Below are 21,555 nucleotides of genomic sequence, written 5' to 3'. Positions count from 1 at the left end.
TGGGGACAGAGAAGAAATAATAAAAGTAAGGGTGGATTAAGAGAGATAGCATTCAGTATCAAAAAAGACTTTTGAAAAGGGATGCAATAAAGAGAGAGAGAGAGAGCAAAGGATAAATAGAAGAAAATAGAAGTAGGAAAATATACAATATTATAATTGTAAATGTGAATGGGCTAATCTCATCTATAGTGAAAGTGGATAGCATAATGGATTAGAAGCCAGAATTCAACAGCAATATATTATTTTCAAGAAACATCTTGAAGCAGAAACTTTAAAAAGTTAAGATAACAGACTGGAACAGAATATTTTATGCTTCAGCTGAAATTTTAAAAAAAGGCAGGGTGGCAGTTATGATTGCAGACAAAAGAAAAGCAAAAAGAAACCTAATTAAAAGAGATAATCAGGGAAACTACAATTTGTTAGAAAATAACAGATGAAGCAATACAAAAATGTTTATAGCAAGTTTCTCTAATAAAGACCTCATCTCTCAAATATATAGGAAACTAAGTCAAATTTATAAAAATCAGAGCTGTTCCTCAATTGATAGTCAAATAATATGAATAATCAGTTTTCAGAAGAAAGAAATATTATCTAGAGTCATATAAAATGCTAAAAATCACTATTTATTAGAGAAATGCAAATCAAAACAACTCTGAAGTATTACCTCACACCTATCAGAAATGGCAAATGCTGGAGGAGATAATAACAAGAATAAATTGTTGGTGAAGCTGTGAACTGGTCTTACTCTTCTGGACAATAGTTTGGAACTACACCCAAAGAACTATAAAATTGTATGTACTCTTTGACCCTAAAATATTATTACGAGATCTATATCTCTAAGAGCAAAGAAAAAGGCAAAGGACTTATATTACACACATGAAAATTTATAGCAACTCTTTTTTGTGGTGATAAAAAATTGAAAATCGAGGGGATGTCTGAACAAATTGTAGCATATGAGTCTGATAGAGTACTATTGTGCTATAAGAAATGAGGAGGTGTTTCAGGAAAAGTTGGCAAGACCTATATGAACTGATGCAAAGTAAAGGGAGAAGAACCAGGAGATCATTGTGCCAGTCTTTATGCCTTAGAAATCAGTCATGTTGGTCTACCTGCTCTAGCTTAAACATTACTGGTCCAGCATTCTCTCCTAACACGATTGTGAGAATTCTTGATTTCAGAATTCAGTTCAAGTGTCACATCTTTCAGGAGGCCAATACTGGTTTCTCCCTGCCCCTGCCCTAGATGGTAATGCCATTCCTTCTTTTTTCTTTTTAATTTATTTATTTTTAATACATATTATTTTATGAGTTATGTTGGGAAAGAAAAATCAGAGCAAATGGGAAAAACCATAGGAGAGATTAAAAAACAGAAAAAAGAAGTGAACATAGCATGTGTTGATTTACATTAAAGTCTCCTTAGTTCTTTCTCTGGGTTATAGATGGAGTTTTCGATCCAAAGTCTATTGGGATTGTTTTGGATCACTGAATTACTGAGAAGAATCATGCCTTTCATAGCTAACCATTGCACATTATTGCTATTACTGGGTACAATGTATCCCTGGTTCTGCTTGTTTAGCACAGCATTAGTTCATGTAAAATTTTCCAGGCCTTTCTATAATCAGCTTGTTCATCCTTTTCAATAACATTCCATTACCTTCATATGCCACAACTTATTCAGTCTTTCCCCAATTGATGAGCATCCACTCCTTTTCCAATTCTTGGCTACCACAAAGAGCTGCTACAAACATTTTTACACATGAGGGTCCTTTTCCCTCCTTTATGATGTCCTTGGGATACAAACCCAATAATGAGTAATATCTCTTCTAAGGTTATGTTTGATCTTCTCTTTGTTTACAGTATATGTTCTGATTTATACATGTCATCTTCAGTGTTAGAATGTAAGCTTCTTGAAGACAGGGACTGATTTTCCTTTTTCTTTATATACCCTCCACTTAGTACAGTGCTAGGAAATGTAGGAAGTGCTTAATCAATGCTAGTTGATTGATCTCATGAAACAAAGATGATATCTATATGGAACTACTAAGCAGACTTCTGATGAGCTCTGATGGGCACTGCAGAATTTTTATGCACAAGCAATTTTCTCTCATTATAAACCTTAACATTAGTTTGAGATTTGTGACATTATTGATGCAATTAGTTCTATGACAACAAATACGATCCAATCTCAGCTTTAAAGTGGAAACAACAACAAAAAAAAAAACTTAATAATGAAATCTGGCTTAAGTCCATGGTAAGTGGCTATAACCTGAATGAAACATCTGCAAAAGAGACTCACTAGTTAGATGGACTGGAGGAGAAAACAGTATCACAAAAACCCAATGAGAAGATAGCATCCAGGGGAGAAGATGGCCATTAAAAGCCATAGAGAAGTCAAGGAGACTGAAGAAGGGGAAATGCTGATTAGATTGGATAAAAAGAGATCACTGATAGATTTGGAGGAAGCATTTGGAGCTCAAAGCAGATAGTGAAGGGTTTGGAGAACAATGAGAAAACAATAACTCAGGGAAGAAAGGGAAGAAAGATGGCCTGAGAAAGAACTGAGGGAATGGAAATCACAATGAGAAAGAAGAAGGAGAGGGATTGTGTGATGTAAAAATAGATGGAATGATAAAAAATAATGATAAGATAAAGGAGTTTAAGAGTTAGAGGACAGGTGGAAAGAACACTTATAGGTGGTCAAGGATATGACCATCTCCATATATAGTGGAGGGGATGTGAAAAGGAAGAGTAGGTCATGGGAATTGAAAAGCTTAAGAAATTGGGAAGTCAGGGCATTCAAAGGAATCTCAGTCTCCATGCTGAAGTCTGCTAATAAAAGGGCAAGGGACTAGGAAGATAGAAAGACTGTGAACTAGTCACTGAATTCATTAAAGAAGGAAAAAGAATGTGCAGGAGGATTGATAAATAATAGCCACCAAGATAAGAATAAGAGTGTAGAGGTAGTCAATAAGCTTGTAGTAAAAAAATATGAAATGACTTTGCTGAAGACGTCCACCATGTTGGGTAGATTATCTAAGAGGCATAGACAACAGTTATAAGGGATGACAAAGGAATGAACTGTGTGCATTCAGAAGAGACTGTAAATGCATCGAAATGGACCTCAGATGCCTTTGCTCAGAAAAATGATCACTTACTGGGCTTGGGATAGAGTCCGGATCAAGCTTCTTTGGAGGCTGTGTTGGCCCAGCCAATTGTGCAGGGCCACCAGGAAATCCAACTGGGGAAGTCAGCTGAGCTCCAGGCATCTGGGGAGGGCCATAATTAGTCCCTTTAAAAACAATGAAATAAATGTCAGCTTTGACCATCTAAGACCAGGTGGGCCTTTATCATCTCCAGATATGAACAAAGCTGCTTTTAGCCTTCTGTCTATACCTTAAGTTTAGAATCTCCAAGTATCCCAACACGTGCCAGAAGCAGAACACATGAAAGGACAGAGCTGGATTTATAATTTTTAGTAGTTGAGGGAACTCCCAGGGGAGAAAATTTTCTCTACCAAACTCTCTAATTAATAGTTTTGAGAATTAGTGCAATAAGAAGTTAAGTGATTTGCTCAGAATCACCCAATTAGTAATGCCCAAAGTGGCATTTGAGGCTTCCAGGTCTTACTGGCAGGAAATTACCATTACAGCTCCCAAGGTCAGCTCCTCATCTACTACATCCTATTGCCAATAAAGAAATATAGGAACCAAAACAGGACAACTAAAAATAACCTCTAATGAACAAGTGTCTATCTTCTCTGCCCTAATTCTTATATATGAATATACTGTGGTATTAAGCATGCTTAATAGTTTTCCTTTAATAGGGCAGCCAGGTGGCACAGAGTATAAAAGACCGGGCCTGCAGTCAAGAAGTTCAAATCCAGCTTCAAACACCTGTATGACATTGGTCAAATTATTTAACTGCTATTTGATTTAGTTCCTTCATCTGTAAAATGAGGATAATAGCTACTTCCGGTTGTTATAAGGATTAAAAGAGACAATGTTTGTAAAAATCTTACCAAATTTTAAAGTCCTACAAAAATTCTAGCAAGTCAATGAATGTGGATTCAAATCCTACTTCACTATCTGTGTAATCCTGGGGGGGAAAAAACCCTCTACTTTCCTGTGTCTTAGTGGACTCATCTGAAAAATGAGGGGATTGAATTAAATGGCCTCTGAAGCTCTTTTGTAACTAGGGCTCTAATTCCATTTTCCTTGCAGTTCTTTAGTCCTATAACAGCAGCAATGATTGTCACAATTGGCACTGCAAAATTCTAATAAAAGGGTTTTCTTTGGATGATCTTGCTGAATTCCCCTAGACAGGCAGGAGACAGGCATTTGTCATGTCTTTCAGCAGTGAGAAATATATATATAGCTATCTCCTGATTTAATGCTTTTCACTAAAGTTGCTAATGGTTCGGAGTGATAGTCCAGTTCTAAAAACCAAGGAAAATTATGGATGTAAGGTCATTTAGCCTATTTTTCTTATGAAAGAACCTTAGCTTCAAAGCTCTAGAGATATCAGATGTAGCTAACACAAAGCTTTCTTCTATATGCAATTAACTGATCCTTTTATATATGGACATTCTGACTGCTGAGAGGGACAGAAATAGAAGCTATGCATAAGAAAAACTGATTAAATCAGATAAAATGTTGAGGAGAAACCCAGATTGTATGTTATGAGGATTGCCTCAAAGGAAATGTATTATTTCTGGTAAGAAACCTAGAAGGGCATTGTGGTCTATCAACTCATTTGCATGTAAATGTTTTCAGTGTATTAAAGGCTTTAACTGGGAGAGAATAACTCAAGTTACTATTTGTGAACTAGGGGAAGATAAAATTATGACTATTAATGTTCATATCTAAGAGAAATTGTGAATGAGAATTGGACCTGTGATGTCATTGGTAGAAGGAAAGGTAAGGGAGCTGTGAGGAAAGTTGCTCTCCTGGTGAAAGTTGGCATCTTTTCTGAATCTTAGGGTCCTGGGGAGTTGCCTAGGAGAGCTTAAACTTTTTTCATTCATTTTTCCCTTTTGTCCAAGAAATTTTTATATGACTCCAATGTATATGAGAATATAATTTTATGGGCCCCCTCATTCAGTTATGAGACCTTTATATGGGTTCCTCTTCAGTATTTCCCCCCAAGGTAATAATGCCATTCTTACCTTGCTGAGGAGGATATCCAGGGCCTGGAGGTTGTCCTGGAAGAGGCAGAGATGGAAAATTGGCAGTGGGAGGGCCAGATCCAGGGAGTCCATCCTGCCTGTTTGCTGGTGGCAATGGGGGAGCAGTGCTGAGACCGTTGTGTGTGCTTGGTGGAGGTGGGGGGATCCGGGGGCCTGGCTGTAGAATGGACGGCTGGGGCAGCTGTGGAGGACCTTGGAAAGATGCTGCTGAAGGTGGGGCTGGGATGCCTGGGGAGCCCGAAGGCATGCCAGGACCTGTGCAAAGACATCAGGAATAATGTGAAAAAGAACTGAAACTAGCCTCCAGCAGCCTGAAACTTTTATAAATTGCCTGAGTTCTCCGGTCACTCAATATTAAAGGCCCAAGTTCTTGTGATTCTCATGTACTGTAGATGGTATTCCTCCCTCTATGACATTTTCAGAGCAAGAATTTCAGAACCCTGCAATCCAAGAAGATGGAAGGAGAAATTGTGCCTTATACAGAAGTTCAAGCAAATTGGGCACAACCAAGCTGTGTGTCCTCCAAAAGATGAAAAGAACCATTCAGAAGGTCATAGAATGTTGACACTAGAGGTAAATGTGGTCCTCTAGTCTGCTACAGGTTAGGATCCTGGGGAAACTTGGGAGGAGTTAGCCCCCATACTCCTATGCCCCCAGAAAGGACCAAAGTGAGCAAGGAAATAGTGGTGCAGATCTGGGTGAGTCCACCTTAACTATGGGCCCTTGGATAAAAAGAGCATAAAAGCAATTTGTAGGACTTTGACAGGGACATCTCCAGACCCCAGGAACCTCCTTGCAGATTGCTTGCTTTCAAGTCTTTTACCAGTGGCTTTTACTTGCTTTTATTTTCATGTGCTAATTTTTAACTGCTTTGCCACACTACTTTTACCTTGCAGTGTTTGTGCATGGGTGTACGTACATCTATATACACACATTATTTATTAAAGAGATGGATTTTTGGAATCTTCAAGCTCTGAATGACCCATTGTACCAGATATTGAACAACAATGAGGCTGCTGTCCATCCCTATTATTTAACAGATGAGTACCCTGAGACTTAAAAGAACATAAAGTCCCACAGGTTGTATAAGGCAGAACCAGGGATTCTCTTACCCCAAATTCAGAATTCTTTTCACTACACCATCTTGAAATCCTAACAAAAGAAAACCATTCCTAGGAATGGAAAGGCAGAGTAAGAATAAAGATTGAGTATGGAGCCAGAGAAAATGGACTCATGACCTGTTGGTCATACAACTCACTGTGTGACTTTAGCCATACCATTTTCCTTTCCTGGGACAAACTTTCCTCTTTTGTAAATTAAAGTAGGGGCCCTCTGAGGTTCCTTATAGCTTTAAATCTATGAAACTATTTATTCTGTACCATAACTTAAAAATCAGCTGTTAGATGTTAATTTAGCCTCCCCAACCCTCATAGCCTTCCTTATAAAGAGTGCAATCCAAACAATTTTCCTGTTTCTGAAGTGTTCTTCTAACTCTTTTATTTTTGTTTTGTTTTGTTTTCCTGAGGCAATTGAGGTTAAATGATTTGCCCAGGGTCACACAGCTAGGAAGTGTTAAGTACCTGAGGTCATATTTGAACCCAGGAATTCCTGACTTCAGAGCTGGTGCTTTATCCACTGAGCCACCTAGCTGCCCACCTTCTAACTCTTAACCTAGGATCTCAGTTCATTTCTGAACTGTTTCTACTGTTACTTTCTAATTCCTCCCCTTTCCTGGGGAGCAAACCCCAGATGGAAAGTGGCTTACTGGGTCATCAGGTAAGAAAAAAGATACAGTCAAAAGACTGTGAAGTCTATTATTAAGGCCAACCAGAAAGAAAGAGATTTTGTGTTTCCTCTAGAATATCCAAGGGATTTACTGGTTGAATGACTACATTCTTGCTCTCTGTCCAATTTTTCTTCTAGCTTACTAAAAATCAAAACAAAATACACTTTGGAATTAAAGGAAAACTAAAGGCTTCAAGTCTCACCATCAAAAAAGACTTAAAGATGAAGGCCATAGACAAACAGAAAACAAATTTTAAACCTAGTTTACATATACATATATATATATATATATATATGTATGTGTGTAGCTATGTTTGTATGTGTATGTGTATACATATATTTATGTATATATATAGCACATATACATAGGTATTAGCACATATATTATGTATAATACATGTAAATTTTTTTTTTTCATCTAAAAGGCTTAGGGACTTCAAAAAAACTTGTTTAACAATGAGAGTGGTTCTGAATGTTTTTCAGCTCTCTTTATAGATCATATGATCTTCTGACCTCTTTTCCCCAAGAAAATGTAACCAGTCAGTGAGAACCTTGGTGTTCTTTTTTGCTGAGGCAGTAGTGGAGTAATATTTTTAGATTTATTAAATATCAGGAATCAAATGTACATCACTCCTAAACTCATCTACAAGCTGCTAATTCAAACTTTAATTGACACCATATCCCTAGGTTTCCTCTCTCCTCTGATTGGAGGGTAGAACACTAAACTCCTCTCAATGTCTTGCTTTTTAGAGGGCAGAACCCTCAGTTCTTTCTACTTTGCATTTGCTGTTCTACCAGGTTTCAGTTCCAAGGAACAAAATGGCCCCATATCATTTACTCCCTTATGTCTCTTCACCTTTTCTTGCCTCCTTTTGTGTGTTGTCTCCTCTTTTAGATTATAAATTCCTTGATGCAGGACTGCCTTTATATTAGTTGTATCCGAAGTGCTTTAATGGGCAGCAAGGTAGGACAATGGATAGAAAGCTGGTCCTAGAGTTAGGAAAACCTGAGTTCAACTCTAACCTCAAATAATTATTAGTTATGTGACCGTGGGCAAGTCACTTCACCCTGTTTGCCTCAATTTTCTCATCTGTTAAGTGAGCTGGAGAAGAAAACGGAAAATCACTCTAGTATCTTTGCCAAGAAAACCCCAATTGAGGGCACAAGGAATTAGACACAATTGAACAACAACAATAAAAATCTCCCATGCCTTGTAGAATTTCTGGAACATGGTAGGCACTTTATAAATGTTTGCTGGATTGGTTTGGCTTCCTTATAGCTGTTGAATTGCCAAAGCATTTAACTTTTAAGACACTTTTCCTTCCCTCCCTCCCTCCCTCCCTTCCTTCCTTCCTTTTTTATGTAATCTAAAATTAGCTAATACTAATCAAGATCAAAGCTAAAATTAATAGAATACTTTAAGGTTTGCAAAGCACTTTACAAATATTATCTTATTTATTTTCTCAATAATCCTGGGAGGTAAATACTACTATGATGATCATTTATATATTTGGAAACTGAGGCTGACAGAGGTGAAGTGACTTGCCCAGGGTCACATGGTTAACCTAGTAAGTGAGGGAGAATTTAAACTCAGATCTTCCTAACTGTAGGCCCAGCACTCTATCCTATAAGAAAATGTTATTTTAATTGCACTTTTCTTTCAAAGTACAATTGCAAAATAGCAACTAAGTATGGGCCACAACAATGTATTCTCACTCTCTTTATTGTTGTTTGTTTACATTTTGTTTTCTTTCACAGTTTTTTTTTCTTCCTTCTTAATCTAATTTTTCTTGTGCAACAAGATAACTGTATAAATATGTATACATATATTGGATTCAACACATTTTAACATATTTAATGTATTGGACTATCTACCATCTAGGGGAAGGGGTGGAGAGAAAAAGGGGAAAATTTGGAACAGAAGGTTTTGCAAGGGTCATTGTAAAAAAATTACCCATGCATATGTTTTGTAAATAAAAAGCTTTAATAAAAAAATATATATACACATAAATATATATCAAAAGAATTGGGGGAAAAAAGGAAAAAATACAATTATGAGAGACAGAATAATAATATTAAGTATTGGCATTTATAGAACACTTTAGGATTTGCATAGCATTTGATGCCTTGTTTGATCCTTACAACGATCCTCTCTACACTTGTATTTTCATTGATTTCCTTTCAAGGCTCTGGAAAAAGATTTTCAGTTTTTGTAAAAATCACCTAAAAGCAAAATTGTTCATGGTCCTGCATGGACTTGGCTTCATATCCCATCTCTGACATTCCATGGATCATTTTAGTCTTGTCTAACTCTCTGTGACCCCATTTGAATCAGCCCAATTTCTCTGAAAATCAGAGTAGATGAAAGGGGCCTAAGGTAAAAAAGTCTGGAAGGGGAGTTGGAGCCAAATTGGAATGGGGTTTAAATTCTTAGCTGAGGAATCTCTTCAACATACCATGAACAGATCTGTGTTTTAGGGATACTGGTTTGTTAGCTGCATAGAGGAAGGCATTGAGACCATACAAAGACAAAAATCAAGTAGACCCTGACCTTAAGGAGGTTATATCAACCAAATAAAGTTAAGAATATTGTGGAAAATAATATTCACGACTCTTATTTTAGGAACTCATAGGTATATAGAACAGAGTGCTGACCTTGGAGAAAGAAGGATGTAAGTTCAAATCTTGCCTAGAATTCTTCTCAGCTGTGTGAACCTGAGCAAGTTGCTTGACTTCTCTGAATCTCAGTTTTCCTATATGCAACATGAAGGTATTGCATTCAGTGGCCTCTAAGGCCTCTTCTGGATACTCTATGATTCTATGTTAGATCAAGGTCTATCAGCTGTTGCCCTTACTCACGAAAAACAATTTAGCACATGAATGAGCACTGAAAAGGAAGAATTCACCATTACCGTAATTGTGAATTTGCATGGCACCAAGTTGATGACCCAATTGGGTGGTGGCAGATGTGGACACAGGACTTGGATAGGATGCTGGTGGCAGATGAGAGGATGGTGGATAGGGAGGGACAGCATTGTTGACAGGTGGAAGGCCTGGAAACCTGAGAAGAGAGAAGAGTTGGGGTTAGACAGTAATAGAAAGGATTTCACAGACACATAATTTGGAAGATTGTAATGATTCTTTAAAGTACATATACCCCTGGAAATGTCTTGAAAAGAATACTACTGTATCTGGAAATAGAAGATTGTGGGAGGAATCCCAGATCTGCTTCTTGTGGTTGTTGGTCCGTCATTTTTGAAGAAAACCAATGACATATTGGGGTGATATCTTGACTTGTTCATAAACTAGATTTAAGTGAGGCAGAGTTGCTATTTACAATCTACATGGTCTTCATTCCTCTGGTCTTCAGTTTTGTCATCTGACTATTCCAGCTTAAAATATATTACACAATGACATAAAATTCAACATATCCAAAGGTGACTTCATCTGCTTTCCCTGAACCTTCTCTTAACTTTGTTATTCCTGTTGATGTTACTACCATGCTTCAGTCACCTAAGACTTGTAGGAGGGGGCAGCTAGGTGGTGCAGTGGATAGACCTGAGTTCAAATCTGATTTGAGACACTTAACACGTCCTACCTGTATGACCCTGGGCAAGTCACTTAACCCCAGCCTCAGAAAAAGAAAAAAAAAAAAAAAGACTTGGAGACAGATGGAGAAAAAGAGCCCAGCCATCCCTTTCAATAAATCAGGAGGGGACAGGGCTTTGCCCCTCATACAAAGTTCTTCTCTAGAAACTAAAATTGAAGAGATGAGTGAAAGAAAAAAAAAACCTACTTAATGCAGTGAAGAAATACCATGGATTAGAAGAATTCTAAGATAATATTCCAGAGGAAGAAATTAATATCACAATAAGTATTGTAGAGCCTTAAAAAAAAAAGAATGAATTAGATACAAGGACTCCAAGAGTAGGTGGAAAAAGATCGGAAACAAGAGATAAAGAATGAAATTAGAATATTTGGCAAGAGAATAGTTTAAAATCAAAGATGAAAATCCTTAGAGAAACAATGGCTATGCCCTTCCAAGAAGAATGGAATAAGCTGCTTGATAATTCAATGAACAATGAGAAATACTAGAACAAAACCAAAAGAAGAAAAAACTAGAAGACCATGTGAGGTATGTACTAGCTAAAGGAATTGATCTGGAAAATCAGATAAGGAAAGAAAATTTGAGAAATTAAGAACTAGACTCCCTGAAAACCATGACCACAGAAAAACACTAGGTGTTATATTTTATATAATCATAAAGAAAAACTACTTAGAACTATCCTTAACAGAGGGCAAAGTGAAAAAGTTAAGAATCCATCAATCATCACCTGAAAGAAACCCCAAATTGAATACACCCAGAAATGTCATAGGCCAAATTCATATATTCCATGTTAGAGAAAACATATGATAAGTTTCTAAGAAAAAAGAGATAAAATATCAAGGAACTATTATCAGAATACACCAAGATATAGTACAGATAGTATACAGAAAAGGAAAGATTAGAATATCATATGACAAAAGGCAAAAAAGACTTTTTAAAATCAAATATAACAACCTAAAAAGCTGAGTATAATATTGAGGCAGGGTTAGGGGAGGAAGAGAATAATGAACCTCCATAGAATAAATGAATTTAAAGCATTCCTATTATAAAAACAGATGGGGTAGAATGTCTGAAATGCAATCTCAGGAAACTAGAAAAACTTAGACAGATAAATACATTTAAGCAACTTGCAGAGGTTAAATGATGATCACAAATTCATATACTATTAGAAGGAGAAGAAACCATTGTTTCTTTAGAATTTTACTGTCATCAGTGGAGGAAGAATAAAAAACCAAAAACTCGGGGTCTGTTTTTTTTCCTGTTTGCTTTCTCTTAGATGAGTAAGAAAAGAGAAAAAACGAGGAAGAAATAGAAGCTTACTATTTCTCAACATTAGGGTACATCTAAGAAGAGCATGTACACATGAAAGCTGGGGTGGGGAGGTCAGGAATCCCATAAACTTCCCTCATATGGAAAATGAAGTTGAATATACATGTACATACATATACATATACAGAGCTTGATATAGGAATACATTAAAGTCAGTTGTGAAAACATGGGAAAAGAGAAAGGAAAGATGGAGGACAAATCTAGGAAAAGAATGACTAGAAGGTGCAGGCTCCCATTACACCTAAACTATTACAACTGGTCTGTCTCAAGTCTCTCTCAGAAGCTGATATCACACTGCCTGAAGTTATGGAGATCTGAATTCAAATTCGAATTGATACACTTACTAGTTCTATGAACTTAGAATTTACTTCTGTCTGTTTCAGCTTCCTTAATTGTAAAATGTGTATAATAGCAGTACCCTTATAAAGATCAAATGAAATTCAGGCAGCTAGATGGCACAGTGAATAGAACACCAGCCCTGGAGTCAGGAGAACCTGAGTTCAAATTTAGTCTCAGATTCTTGACACTTCTTAGTCATGTGACCCTGGACAAATCACTTAACCTTAATTGCCTTGCCCCCCCAAAAAAGGATCAAATGAAGTAATTTTTTTTTAAGTTCTTTAAGGCCTGGCATATAATAAATTATATATATATATATATATATATATATATATATATATATACACGCACACACACACACACACACACACACACACACACACACACATATATATATATACCTTTATTCCTTTTCTTCCTTTCCACTCTAGTCTTTCTTTTACTTAACATATCAAACTGATCTCCCTAAAGTATATTTAATCATTGTCAATATATTTTAGTGGCTCCTTATTGGCTCCAGCATCAGATTTACAACTTCTGTTTGGTGTTCAAAGGCCTCCTAACTTAGTTCCTCTCCATCCTTTTTCAATTTCTTGCATGTTCCACTCTTCTCATCTCATCCCCATTCAAGTACTCTGTGATCTAATGATTCTGGCCTCATTGTTCCTCTATCTCCCAACTCTGAATGTTTTCACTGGTTGTTCCCCATGACTGGAATTCTCTCTCTCCTCATCTCTATTTCAGTGCTCTTGAGTTTGTTCAAGCCTCAGCTAAAGTCCCATCTTCTACAGAAAACTTTCTTAATCTTACTGCCTCCAACTCATGTATATCTATATCCTGTTTGTATCTAGTTGTTTGCATGTCATTTCCCCCATCAGACATTAGATTGTGAACATTTTGGGGGGTGGGCAGAGACAATCATTTACTTTTCTTTGTATCCCTAGCACTTAGCACAGTGTCTGGCACTTAATAAATACTAGTTGACTGACAAGTAAAAGAAAATTCACCTAGGGAAGGCTGACTACATAGGACAGAAAAAGAATATTAATAGCATTGATATAAAGCTTTAAGGTTTACAAATTTGTGATGTTTGCAAATGATATAATTTCATCCTCATAACAACCATATTAAATAGATATTATTTTTCTTCTACAGATGAAGAAACTGAGACTGAATGACTTATGACTTGCCCAGATTTGAATACAAGTCTTCCTGATTCTAAGATCAAGCACTCTCTCTACTAGCTGCCACCTCACTGCCCTCAAGAGAAGAGAGCAGAGGAGGAGGACCAGACAACTATAATTATAGATTATATAGTTGATCCTATTCCCTTTCCTTCCTCACTTCCGCCCCCACTTTTAATTCAGGAAGAATGGGAAGGACCCTAGAGAGAAAATGCTAGGATGTAATGGAAGAAAAAAAATTGCCTAAACATAATAACCATGAATTTGGTTGGAGTAGATTCTTGTATAAAACAGGAGAGTGCACCAATACAGATTAGAAAGAAGAAATCAACCATAGGCTATTTACAAGAAACATACTTGAAACAAAATGATTCATACAGAATTAAAAGGATAATTCGTTAGAACAGAATCTATTATATCTTGGGTCAATCTCAAAGAGCTGGGATAAAAATAATGATCTCAGGCAAAATAACAATAAAAATGCCCATGATTAAATGAGATAAGCAAGGGAACAACATTATGCTTGAGGGCACCACAGATAATGAAGCACTATTACTATTAATTATAAAAATGTTGAATAGCACACTTTAAGGAAGCACTAAGTACTTCAAAGAAAAGCTAGTTGAAGTAGGAAAAGTAGATAGTAAAACAATAGTCATTGGGAAATTCCATATACTCTGTTAAAACCTAGGCAAATCTAACAAAAAGATAAACAAGAAAGGAATTAAATACCTGGATCAAATGTTAGAAGAGTTACAAATATTAAGACTGGTGATTGCTGAATGTCAATAAGAAAAACATATAGGATCCAATTTTACAAAAACTAAACTTGTGTTAAAGCAAAATCACAACAACAAACCAACAACCTGATAAAAATGTTTTAAACACTTTACTGACCACAATTCAACAAAATTATAATCAATATGAAGAATTTTAAGAAAGGAATAAGACATACATGGAGACTGAATAATACAATCCAAAAGAATGATTCACAGAAATAAATAATTTTGTCAAAGAAAGCAACAATGAGATAATGTAACGAAACTCTTGTGTTGTAGCCAAAATGATTCTTAAGGGAATAATTATACCTCTAAATAGTTTCATCAATAAAAGAGAGAAAGCAAAGATCAATGAACTGGGAGGGAACTAAAAAAAAAAAAAAAGGTTCCATAAAAGCATGCAATTTAAAAATTCCAAATAAACACAAAAATTAAAATGATGAAAAGAAGAGTTAAACAAAATTGAAAAACAAAAACCATTGTATTAACAAATACATTGAGGGCTTCTTAAAAAGGCAAACCATTAATTTGTTTAAAAAAAAAGAAAGAAGAAAATCAAATTACCAAAATTTTTTAAAAATGAAAAATGAATATTTTAATAAAAGAAGAAATTATCAGAAACCTACTTTGCTCAAGTAAATGTCAATAAATCTTAATGAAAATGCATAATTAAGAAGAATAAAGACTAAAAAACTTTTATCATCCTAAACTCCAAAAAAAGAGGAAAAATTGAACTAGACACAAATGAATTTCCACAGAAAAAAAACCCATTCCCAAATTAATTTAAAAGCAAATTTTATCACACATTCAGAGAACAATTACCTCTAATATTAAATAAATGGTTGCCAAAAGAGAAAGAAAGCAATCTGTCAAACTTTTGACAGTTTATGAGCGATATGAGGTAGAGCTAAAGTAAGACTTAGGCAGAAATTTATAGTTATATTAGCAAAAGAGAAAGATACAATAAAAGAATTGAGTTTTTATTCTATCTCTTGAATCCAACAACTTAGCAAAAACAAAGTAACAAACTACCAAGAAAGAAAAAAGAAATAAGCAAGATCTGTACAACTGAAAATAGAAGATCAATGGACACAATAATGAAATGCAAGTGCTGTTTTTTGTTTAGAAGACCAACAAAGGAAAATAACAAGAAATCTAAGGGGAAAATTAGTAAAGTAAACCCAAATTACCAGAATGTTAGAGGAGAGAAAGGAGAGATTACAATGAGAGCAAAGAAATCAAGAAAAAGATCAGAAACAGTTATATACACACAGATCTATGCCAAGAAATCTGAGAAGCTAGTTGAAATGGATGGTTAGCCACAAAAGTGCTAACAATCAGAAGGATCTGAAGCTAGGAAGGCATGCTAAAGAAAACGAAAAAGTTACATTATTATACTGGATGAAAGTAGAAGATCAAAGAAAGAAGAGAACAGAAAGAATTGGGGGGGATTTAGATGGAGCAACAATAAAAGATGACAAAACAGGCTGAATTAGTCAATTCTTCTGTTATCTCTGTAAAGGCTATTTTTGGAAAGAAAGGTCAAAATAGTCAATAAAGAGTGGCTACAGATGAAGAGTAAGTGATCACTTTGGTGCATCAGAAGAATTCAAATAACCAGGACCAGACTAACAAAGTCCCATGATATGGACAGAGCTGGCAGGTATGTTTGCTGAGCCATGTCAATCAGAGACATTTGAAAGATGGTAGAGAGGGGCAGCTAGGTGCCGCAATGGATAGAGCACTAACCCTGAAGTCAGGAGGACCTGAGTTCAAATCTGACTATGTGACCCTGGGCAAGTCACAACCCCAATTGCCTCAGTTTAAAAAAAAAAAAAGATGGTAGAGAATCCATGATATAATATAACCCTTAAAATTGTAAATGCTGTCCTGATTTTTGAAGAAGAGGAAGACAGTGGAATCTGCATAATCTAGGTCAGTGACCTTGCGTTCTTGGATAAACTATAGAATTTATTATCAAAGGGATGGTGAGTAAACTTTTAGAAAAAGAAAACAATAACAAAAAGCTAGCATGGCTTTAAAAACAGATTGTGCCAGGGAGTTTTTTGTTGTTGTTGTTGTTGTTATTTGTTTGTTTTGTTTTTGCTTTTTTTGTAGCAAAAACCTGGACACAAAGTCAATGTTCCTTGATTGAGAAATTTAAACAAACTGAGGTCCATAAATGCAATGGAATATTATTGTGCTGTATAAAATGACAAGTGAGATGATATATAGAGAAATATGGACTTAAATGATGCAAAATGAAGTAAGCAGATCTAAAAAAACAAAGTAAATGATGACAACAATGAAAATGGAAAGAACCACAAAACAATGGCCAGTGAATATTGGGAAATAACACAGAACAAGCTTGGCCTCCAAAGAGAGGTACCAAGAGGCACCTCTCCCAGCTCCTTAGCAGAGGTGTAAAACATTGCATATTTATTTTTAGATTTGGGTTTTGCTGATTTCTTTTTCTTGAAAACATTATTTATGAGGAATGGCTTTCTAAAAGAGATTCATTAGAGAATGGTAAAACAAAGTATATAAATGTAATTAAAATATTCAAAAGAAAAAAAATAGAATTTGGAAAATTTAAAACCAATTTAAGACCAAGAATGGGGAATGTCGGCCCATGGGCTTTCATTTGCCAAGGCAACTGCAAGCAATGATGACCTGAGAGCTGGGTACAACAACCCCCCCCACTGCTTGAGTTTTATAAGTTGATCACTTTCTAAGGCCTACAAATAATATTATAACTATCCTAGTGGCCTTTGGCAGAAAAAAGATTCCCTAGCCCTGTACTAGACTAACTTCATTTTTTTAAAACATAGTTATAAGAATGACAGATACAGAGGATTATGCTAATATAATTTATCCAGGTGATAGAAATGGCCTAGAAGGACTCTATTGACTTTATAAATGGCAGGAAGCTAGGAGACATTTGAAGAGTCAAAAACATCTTCAAATGGTTAAAATACTGAACCAAGCCTAATACAGTTTACCAGAGATGAACACAGCTAGTAAGTCTGAAATTACATTTAAATTCAAGTCTTCCTGATTCTTAAGTGTAATGCTCAATCCACTCTGTTACATAGTGGCCACCTAACAGTCAGTCAGGAAGTCAATAAACATTGATTAAGTGCCTACTATGTATCAGGTGCTGTGCTAGATATATTTACAATGAAAAACAGAAAAAGTCCCTGTTCTCAAATTGGGAGAAAACAGTACATAAAAGGAGGTTGGAAATAAAGGACTGAAGGTACCCTAAGAGGGTATGATAGAAAGTTCTAATTAAATCCAAAAGCAGAAGTCACTGAAGCTACAAACTGGTGTAACTTGAGGGATGGTGGGACTCTTGACAGAAATAAAAAAGTTCAGACAGATTTGGTGTGAGTTTTGGAGTTTGAGTTTGAGATATCTCTGGGATGTCCACTTTGAAATGTACAGCAGGCAACTGGTGATACAAGTGTGGAGCTTAGGAGAAATACTAGGGCTGGATAACCAGATCTGTGTCACTGGATGCCATTAAATATGCCCATGACTCGTCCTTTTTGAAAAACAAAAACAAAAACAAAAACAAAAACAAAAAAACCCTCCCTCTTTCCTTCCATTTTCTTGAGTCATCATCCTCAATTATTCTTTCTCTGTCCGGCTATGTGGCCCCCCCCCCCAATTTCCATTGGTTATCTCCATTACTTTACTTCCCACTCATGTCTCAACCCCTGATACCTGGCTTTTAGCCCCCTCACTCAATGGGAAAAGGTACCTAATGATCTCTATTGCACAATCCCATGACCTTTTTTTTTTTTTTTTTTTTCCCCAGCTCTCTCTTTGACCTCTCAGCGGGCTAATCACTCCTTCCTGGGTGACTTCCTCCCTGAGTTGTTATGACTTTGCTTTCAGGGCCTCAAGTCCATTGAATCCCATCCAACAAAGATTTATGAATCATGAATGCTCACTTGCCAAGGGAAAGAAAATAATTTCATCATGGAACCACCCTTGAATGTGACATAAGAGGATCTGAGTGAATCCAAACCTCAGCTCTGCCATTTACCATAGGTGTGACTTTAGACAAGAAGTAGAAGTATACTCAAAGGTCATAAATATTAACTCTTCATTTTACAGAGAGAGAAATTGAGACACAGAGAAGTTAAATGACTTATTCACGATACCCATAACCACTAGTTAGGGAGTAAGCCTGGGATTTGACTCCAATAACATTCCATCTACTGTATTAGCTTCTGTTCCCTTTTCCTTGCTGATTTTAGTTTTAGAATGTAATAATAATAATGATAAGCTGAGAGACTGAGTACTTTGCCTAAGGTAAGAGGGCTATTCAAATATTTGAATCAAGATTCAAACTCAGATCTTCCTGACTTCCCAGATGCAGTGCTCTAGAAAATTAGAGGATTAGATCAAATAATCACTTAAGGTCCTTTTCAGCTGTCAGATCTGTGACATAGTCAATGTCTGCCTTGAGGTCAAGGACTGTCTTTGCTTATATATCTTGTCTTCAGAACTTAGTACAATGCTTGGCTCAAAGTCCATGCTTAATAAATAAATGCCTTTTCATTTTGAGGTCATTTAACTTTTCTCTGCCTCAGTTTCCTCATCTGTGAAGTGGAGATAAATAATAATAGTCCCTACCTCCCTGAGGTATTTGAGAATCAAATATAAAGCAGTTTGGAACATGGTAAGCACTATATAAATGTTAGCTACTAGCTATTTTCATTCACCAATTCATCTATCCATCTATTCATTTATTTATTATACTCTATGTAAGGCCTATTCATTGGAATTAGCAGGCTTTAGCACATTACAAGCCGAGAGTTGTGCAGAAAACTCAGCATAAGGGATATCATCAGAGAGATGTCCCACAGGAAAGACAAGAGGGCCAGTTATTTCGAAAGCCCGAGGGAAGATCAAGAGAGAGCCAAGGTACTCTACCCTTGCAACATCAAGGGAATCAGAGAAAGATCCCCAACACATAGGGAGGACTATCTGCTAAGGACAAGAGGAAGAGTCACCCAGGAGGAGGGGGCAAGGAAATATTGTGGTATTCTCCATTGGAAGGAGAACCAATATAGATGATCCTACAGATCCATATGGACAAAGGACTGGGCTATAACTAGGGATTCGTAACTAAAAAATGCCCCAGCCCCTGCCTTCAGTGAGCTTATTTCTATTGGAGGGATACTGTGGTTATACAGATAAGTGCCATACAACAGAGTGAATAATAGCAGCAAATAAGGGAATCGGACCAAATGCTTTAGGCACATTTTAAAAGGAAAGAGGAGACTTTCATTTGGATTGTTTTTTCAATAGTCAAGACTTAAGAAAGTGATGAAGAAATATCAATAAAGAAGATTAAACTTAAAATTGTGAGGGGTGGCTAGGTGACGCAGTGGATAGAGCACCAGCCTTGAAGTCAGGAGGACCTGAGTTCAAATCTGACCTCAGACACTTAAGACTTCCTAGCTGTGTGACCCTGGGAAAGTCACTTAACCCCAACTGCCTCAGAAAAAGCAAAAAAAAACCTTAAAATTGTGTTGAGCATACCTCCCCCTCCCCAGCCCTGAAGAGCTGGCCAGCACATCCCATAAACACTCAAATTATTTAGAAACAACTTTCTGATCAAGAAATATCATGAAGAAATTGAGTCTGAGTAACTCACCTCTGCTGGGTATACCCTGAGATATTAGGACCATTCTGGCCGAATTGATGGGCCCCAGGATTGGGGGGTCCAGGAGGTAATACCCCAATAGGAGCAGTTGGTCCCAAAGGCCCAGCTGGCTTCATTATACCTGTAATGCAACAAAGAGTACAGGTAAATAAATGTAGGTTTATATGCTATTAATGGATTATGGCAGGTGATATAAAATCCTTAAGCCAATAACATGGACTGATAAAGGAAGAAAAAGTGGGTAATAATCTATGGAACAATATCCTCATCCTGAAGTAAAAAGAGTTGACTCATGAAGTAGTTAATGTCCTTTCCAGCTTGGAATCGCATAATCTTCTCACTCTGTGCTGAAATTCTGGGCTCCAGTCCTGGTTGAGTGAGCCCTGCCTCAGTGACTAATACTGAAATTGGATGAAAAAAACTAAAAATAAAATAAAGAGAATGGAAAATAACTAGAATATTCTCCATCCACCTGAAATGCATGTCAGCCAAACTTTGTGTTTTGCATAAAATGAGCTCTTTTCTCCTCCTTCCCTGGTTTCCTCCCTCCCTCTGTCTCTCCTTCCTTCCTTCCTTCCATTCATCCATCAAACTGGACTAAATTTATCAAGAGAAAAAGAAGAATGTCCTGAATTTGTAGTATAAGGACTTGGGTTTGAATCCCAGCTCAGTTTCTTACCACTGTGACTAGGGGGAAAAATTGTTGGTCCATTTGGTCTTGAAACCCCACTGCTAGAGCCTAATAATTATTTGCTGAATGGAATAAAATTTACCTGTTCTGCATCCCACACTGCTTCATCTGTACTTTGTCTACACAATATTTCCCTTGTTTTTTTGCCCTCATCTCCACTTGAAATTTCTATGCCCCAGATAGAAAGCTACTTCTTCCAAGAAGCTTACCTGATTACCCACAAATAACCATTCTCTTCTCAGTCTTGTCATAGCATTTCATTTGTATGTCTTATGATCTTTCCTGTATCACAGATACAGGGTCTCAACTCTGGTGCTGGAAGCAATCTTAGAAGTTGTCTACTCTGCGATTGACCTTACTTTTACAGATGAGGTAACAGACCCAGGGAGGTTAAAACATTTGCTCATCATCACCAAACTAGTAAGAGACAGAGCTTAGATCCAAATTCAGGAGTTAAGACCAAACTCAGCACCCTAGGGACCTGAGTTTGGGGTTCATTACACTGAAGCACACGATATCTATTGGGAGGTATCTCCTTACTAGATTTTGATTACCTAATTTGGTGTTCACCACATAAGTCACCCATAAGTCACTTAGCAAATGTTTATTGAATTGAAAAGTACATATATGCACACATATGTTTACATGTGTACATATACACATATATATTAGAATATGTATGGTTGGTTAGTGTAGTCCTTGTTCTTGAAGAGAACCAAAATGACTATGTTAGAATCAAGTTACAGTGCACATAACTTGGCTGATCAGACCAACATGAGCCCAGAAGGCTCTGCCCTAGTCAGACACAAATAGTTCCTGTCAACATTTGGGGTGGCTTCTCTAACTTTAGGTATATTTTAAAAGGAAAGAGGAGATTTTCATTTGGATTTATTGTTTTTTCAATTGTCAAGACTTAAGAAAGTGATGAAGAATATATTCTTATTACATACCTAAAAACCGTATACCATACAATA

General features: G+C 36.5%; 1 protein-coding gene across 1 annotated transcript in view; it reads right to left on the bottom strand.

The window, feature by feature from the left end:
- Positions 1-21,555, bottom strand: part of SEC24D (SEC24 homolog D, COPII coat complex component) — a 109,178-nt gene that overhangs the window by 77,438 nt on the left and 10,185 nt on the right. Inside the window, exons 3-6 of the mRNA XM_074273759.1 lie at positions 19,882-20,011; positions 9,882-10,030; positions 5,164-5,439; positions 3,155-3,288 (exon numbers count right to left, since the gene is read on the bottom strand). Of these exons, the coding sequence (XP_074129860.1) occupies positions 3,155-3,288; positions 5,164-5,439; positions 9,882-10,030; positions 19,882-20,011 (689 nt within the window). The remainder of the gene's footprint in view (positions 1-3,154; positions 3,289-5,163; positions 5,440-9,881; positions 10,031-19,881; positions 20,012-21,555) is intronic.

This window comes from Sminthopsis crassicaudata, chromosome 6, assembly GCF_048593235.1.
Source record: "Sminthopsis crassicaudata isolate SCR6 chromosome 6, ASM4859323v1, whole genome shotgun sequence".
Classification (NCBI taxonomy): domain Eukaryota; kingdom Metazoa; phylum Chordata; class Mammalia; order Dasyuromorphia; family Dasyuridae; genus Sminthopsis; species Sminthopsis crassicaudata.
This window is presented reverse-complemented; position numbering and strand designations above follow the sequence as displayed.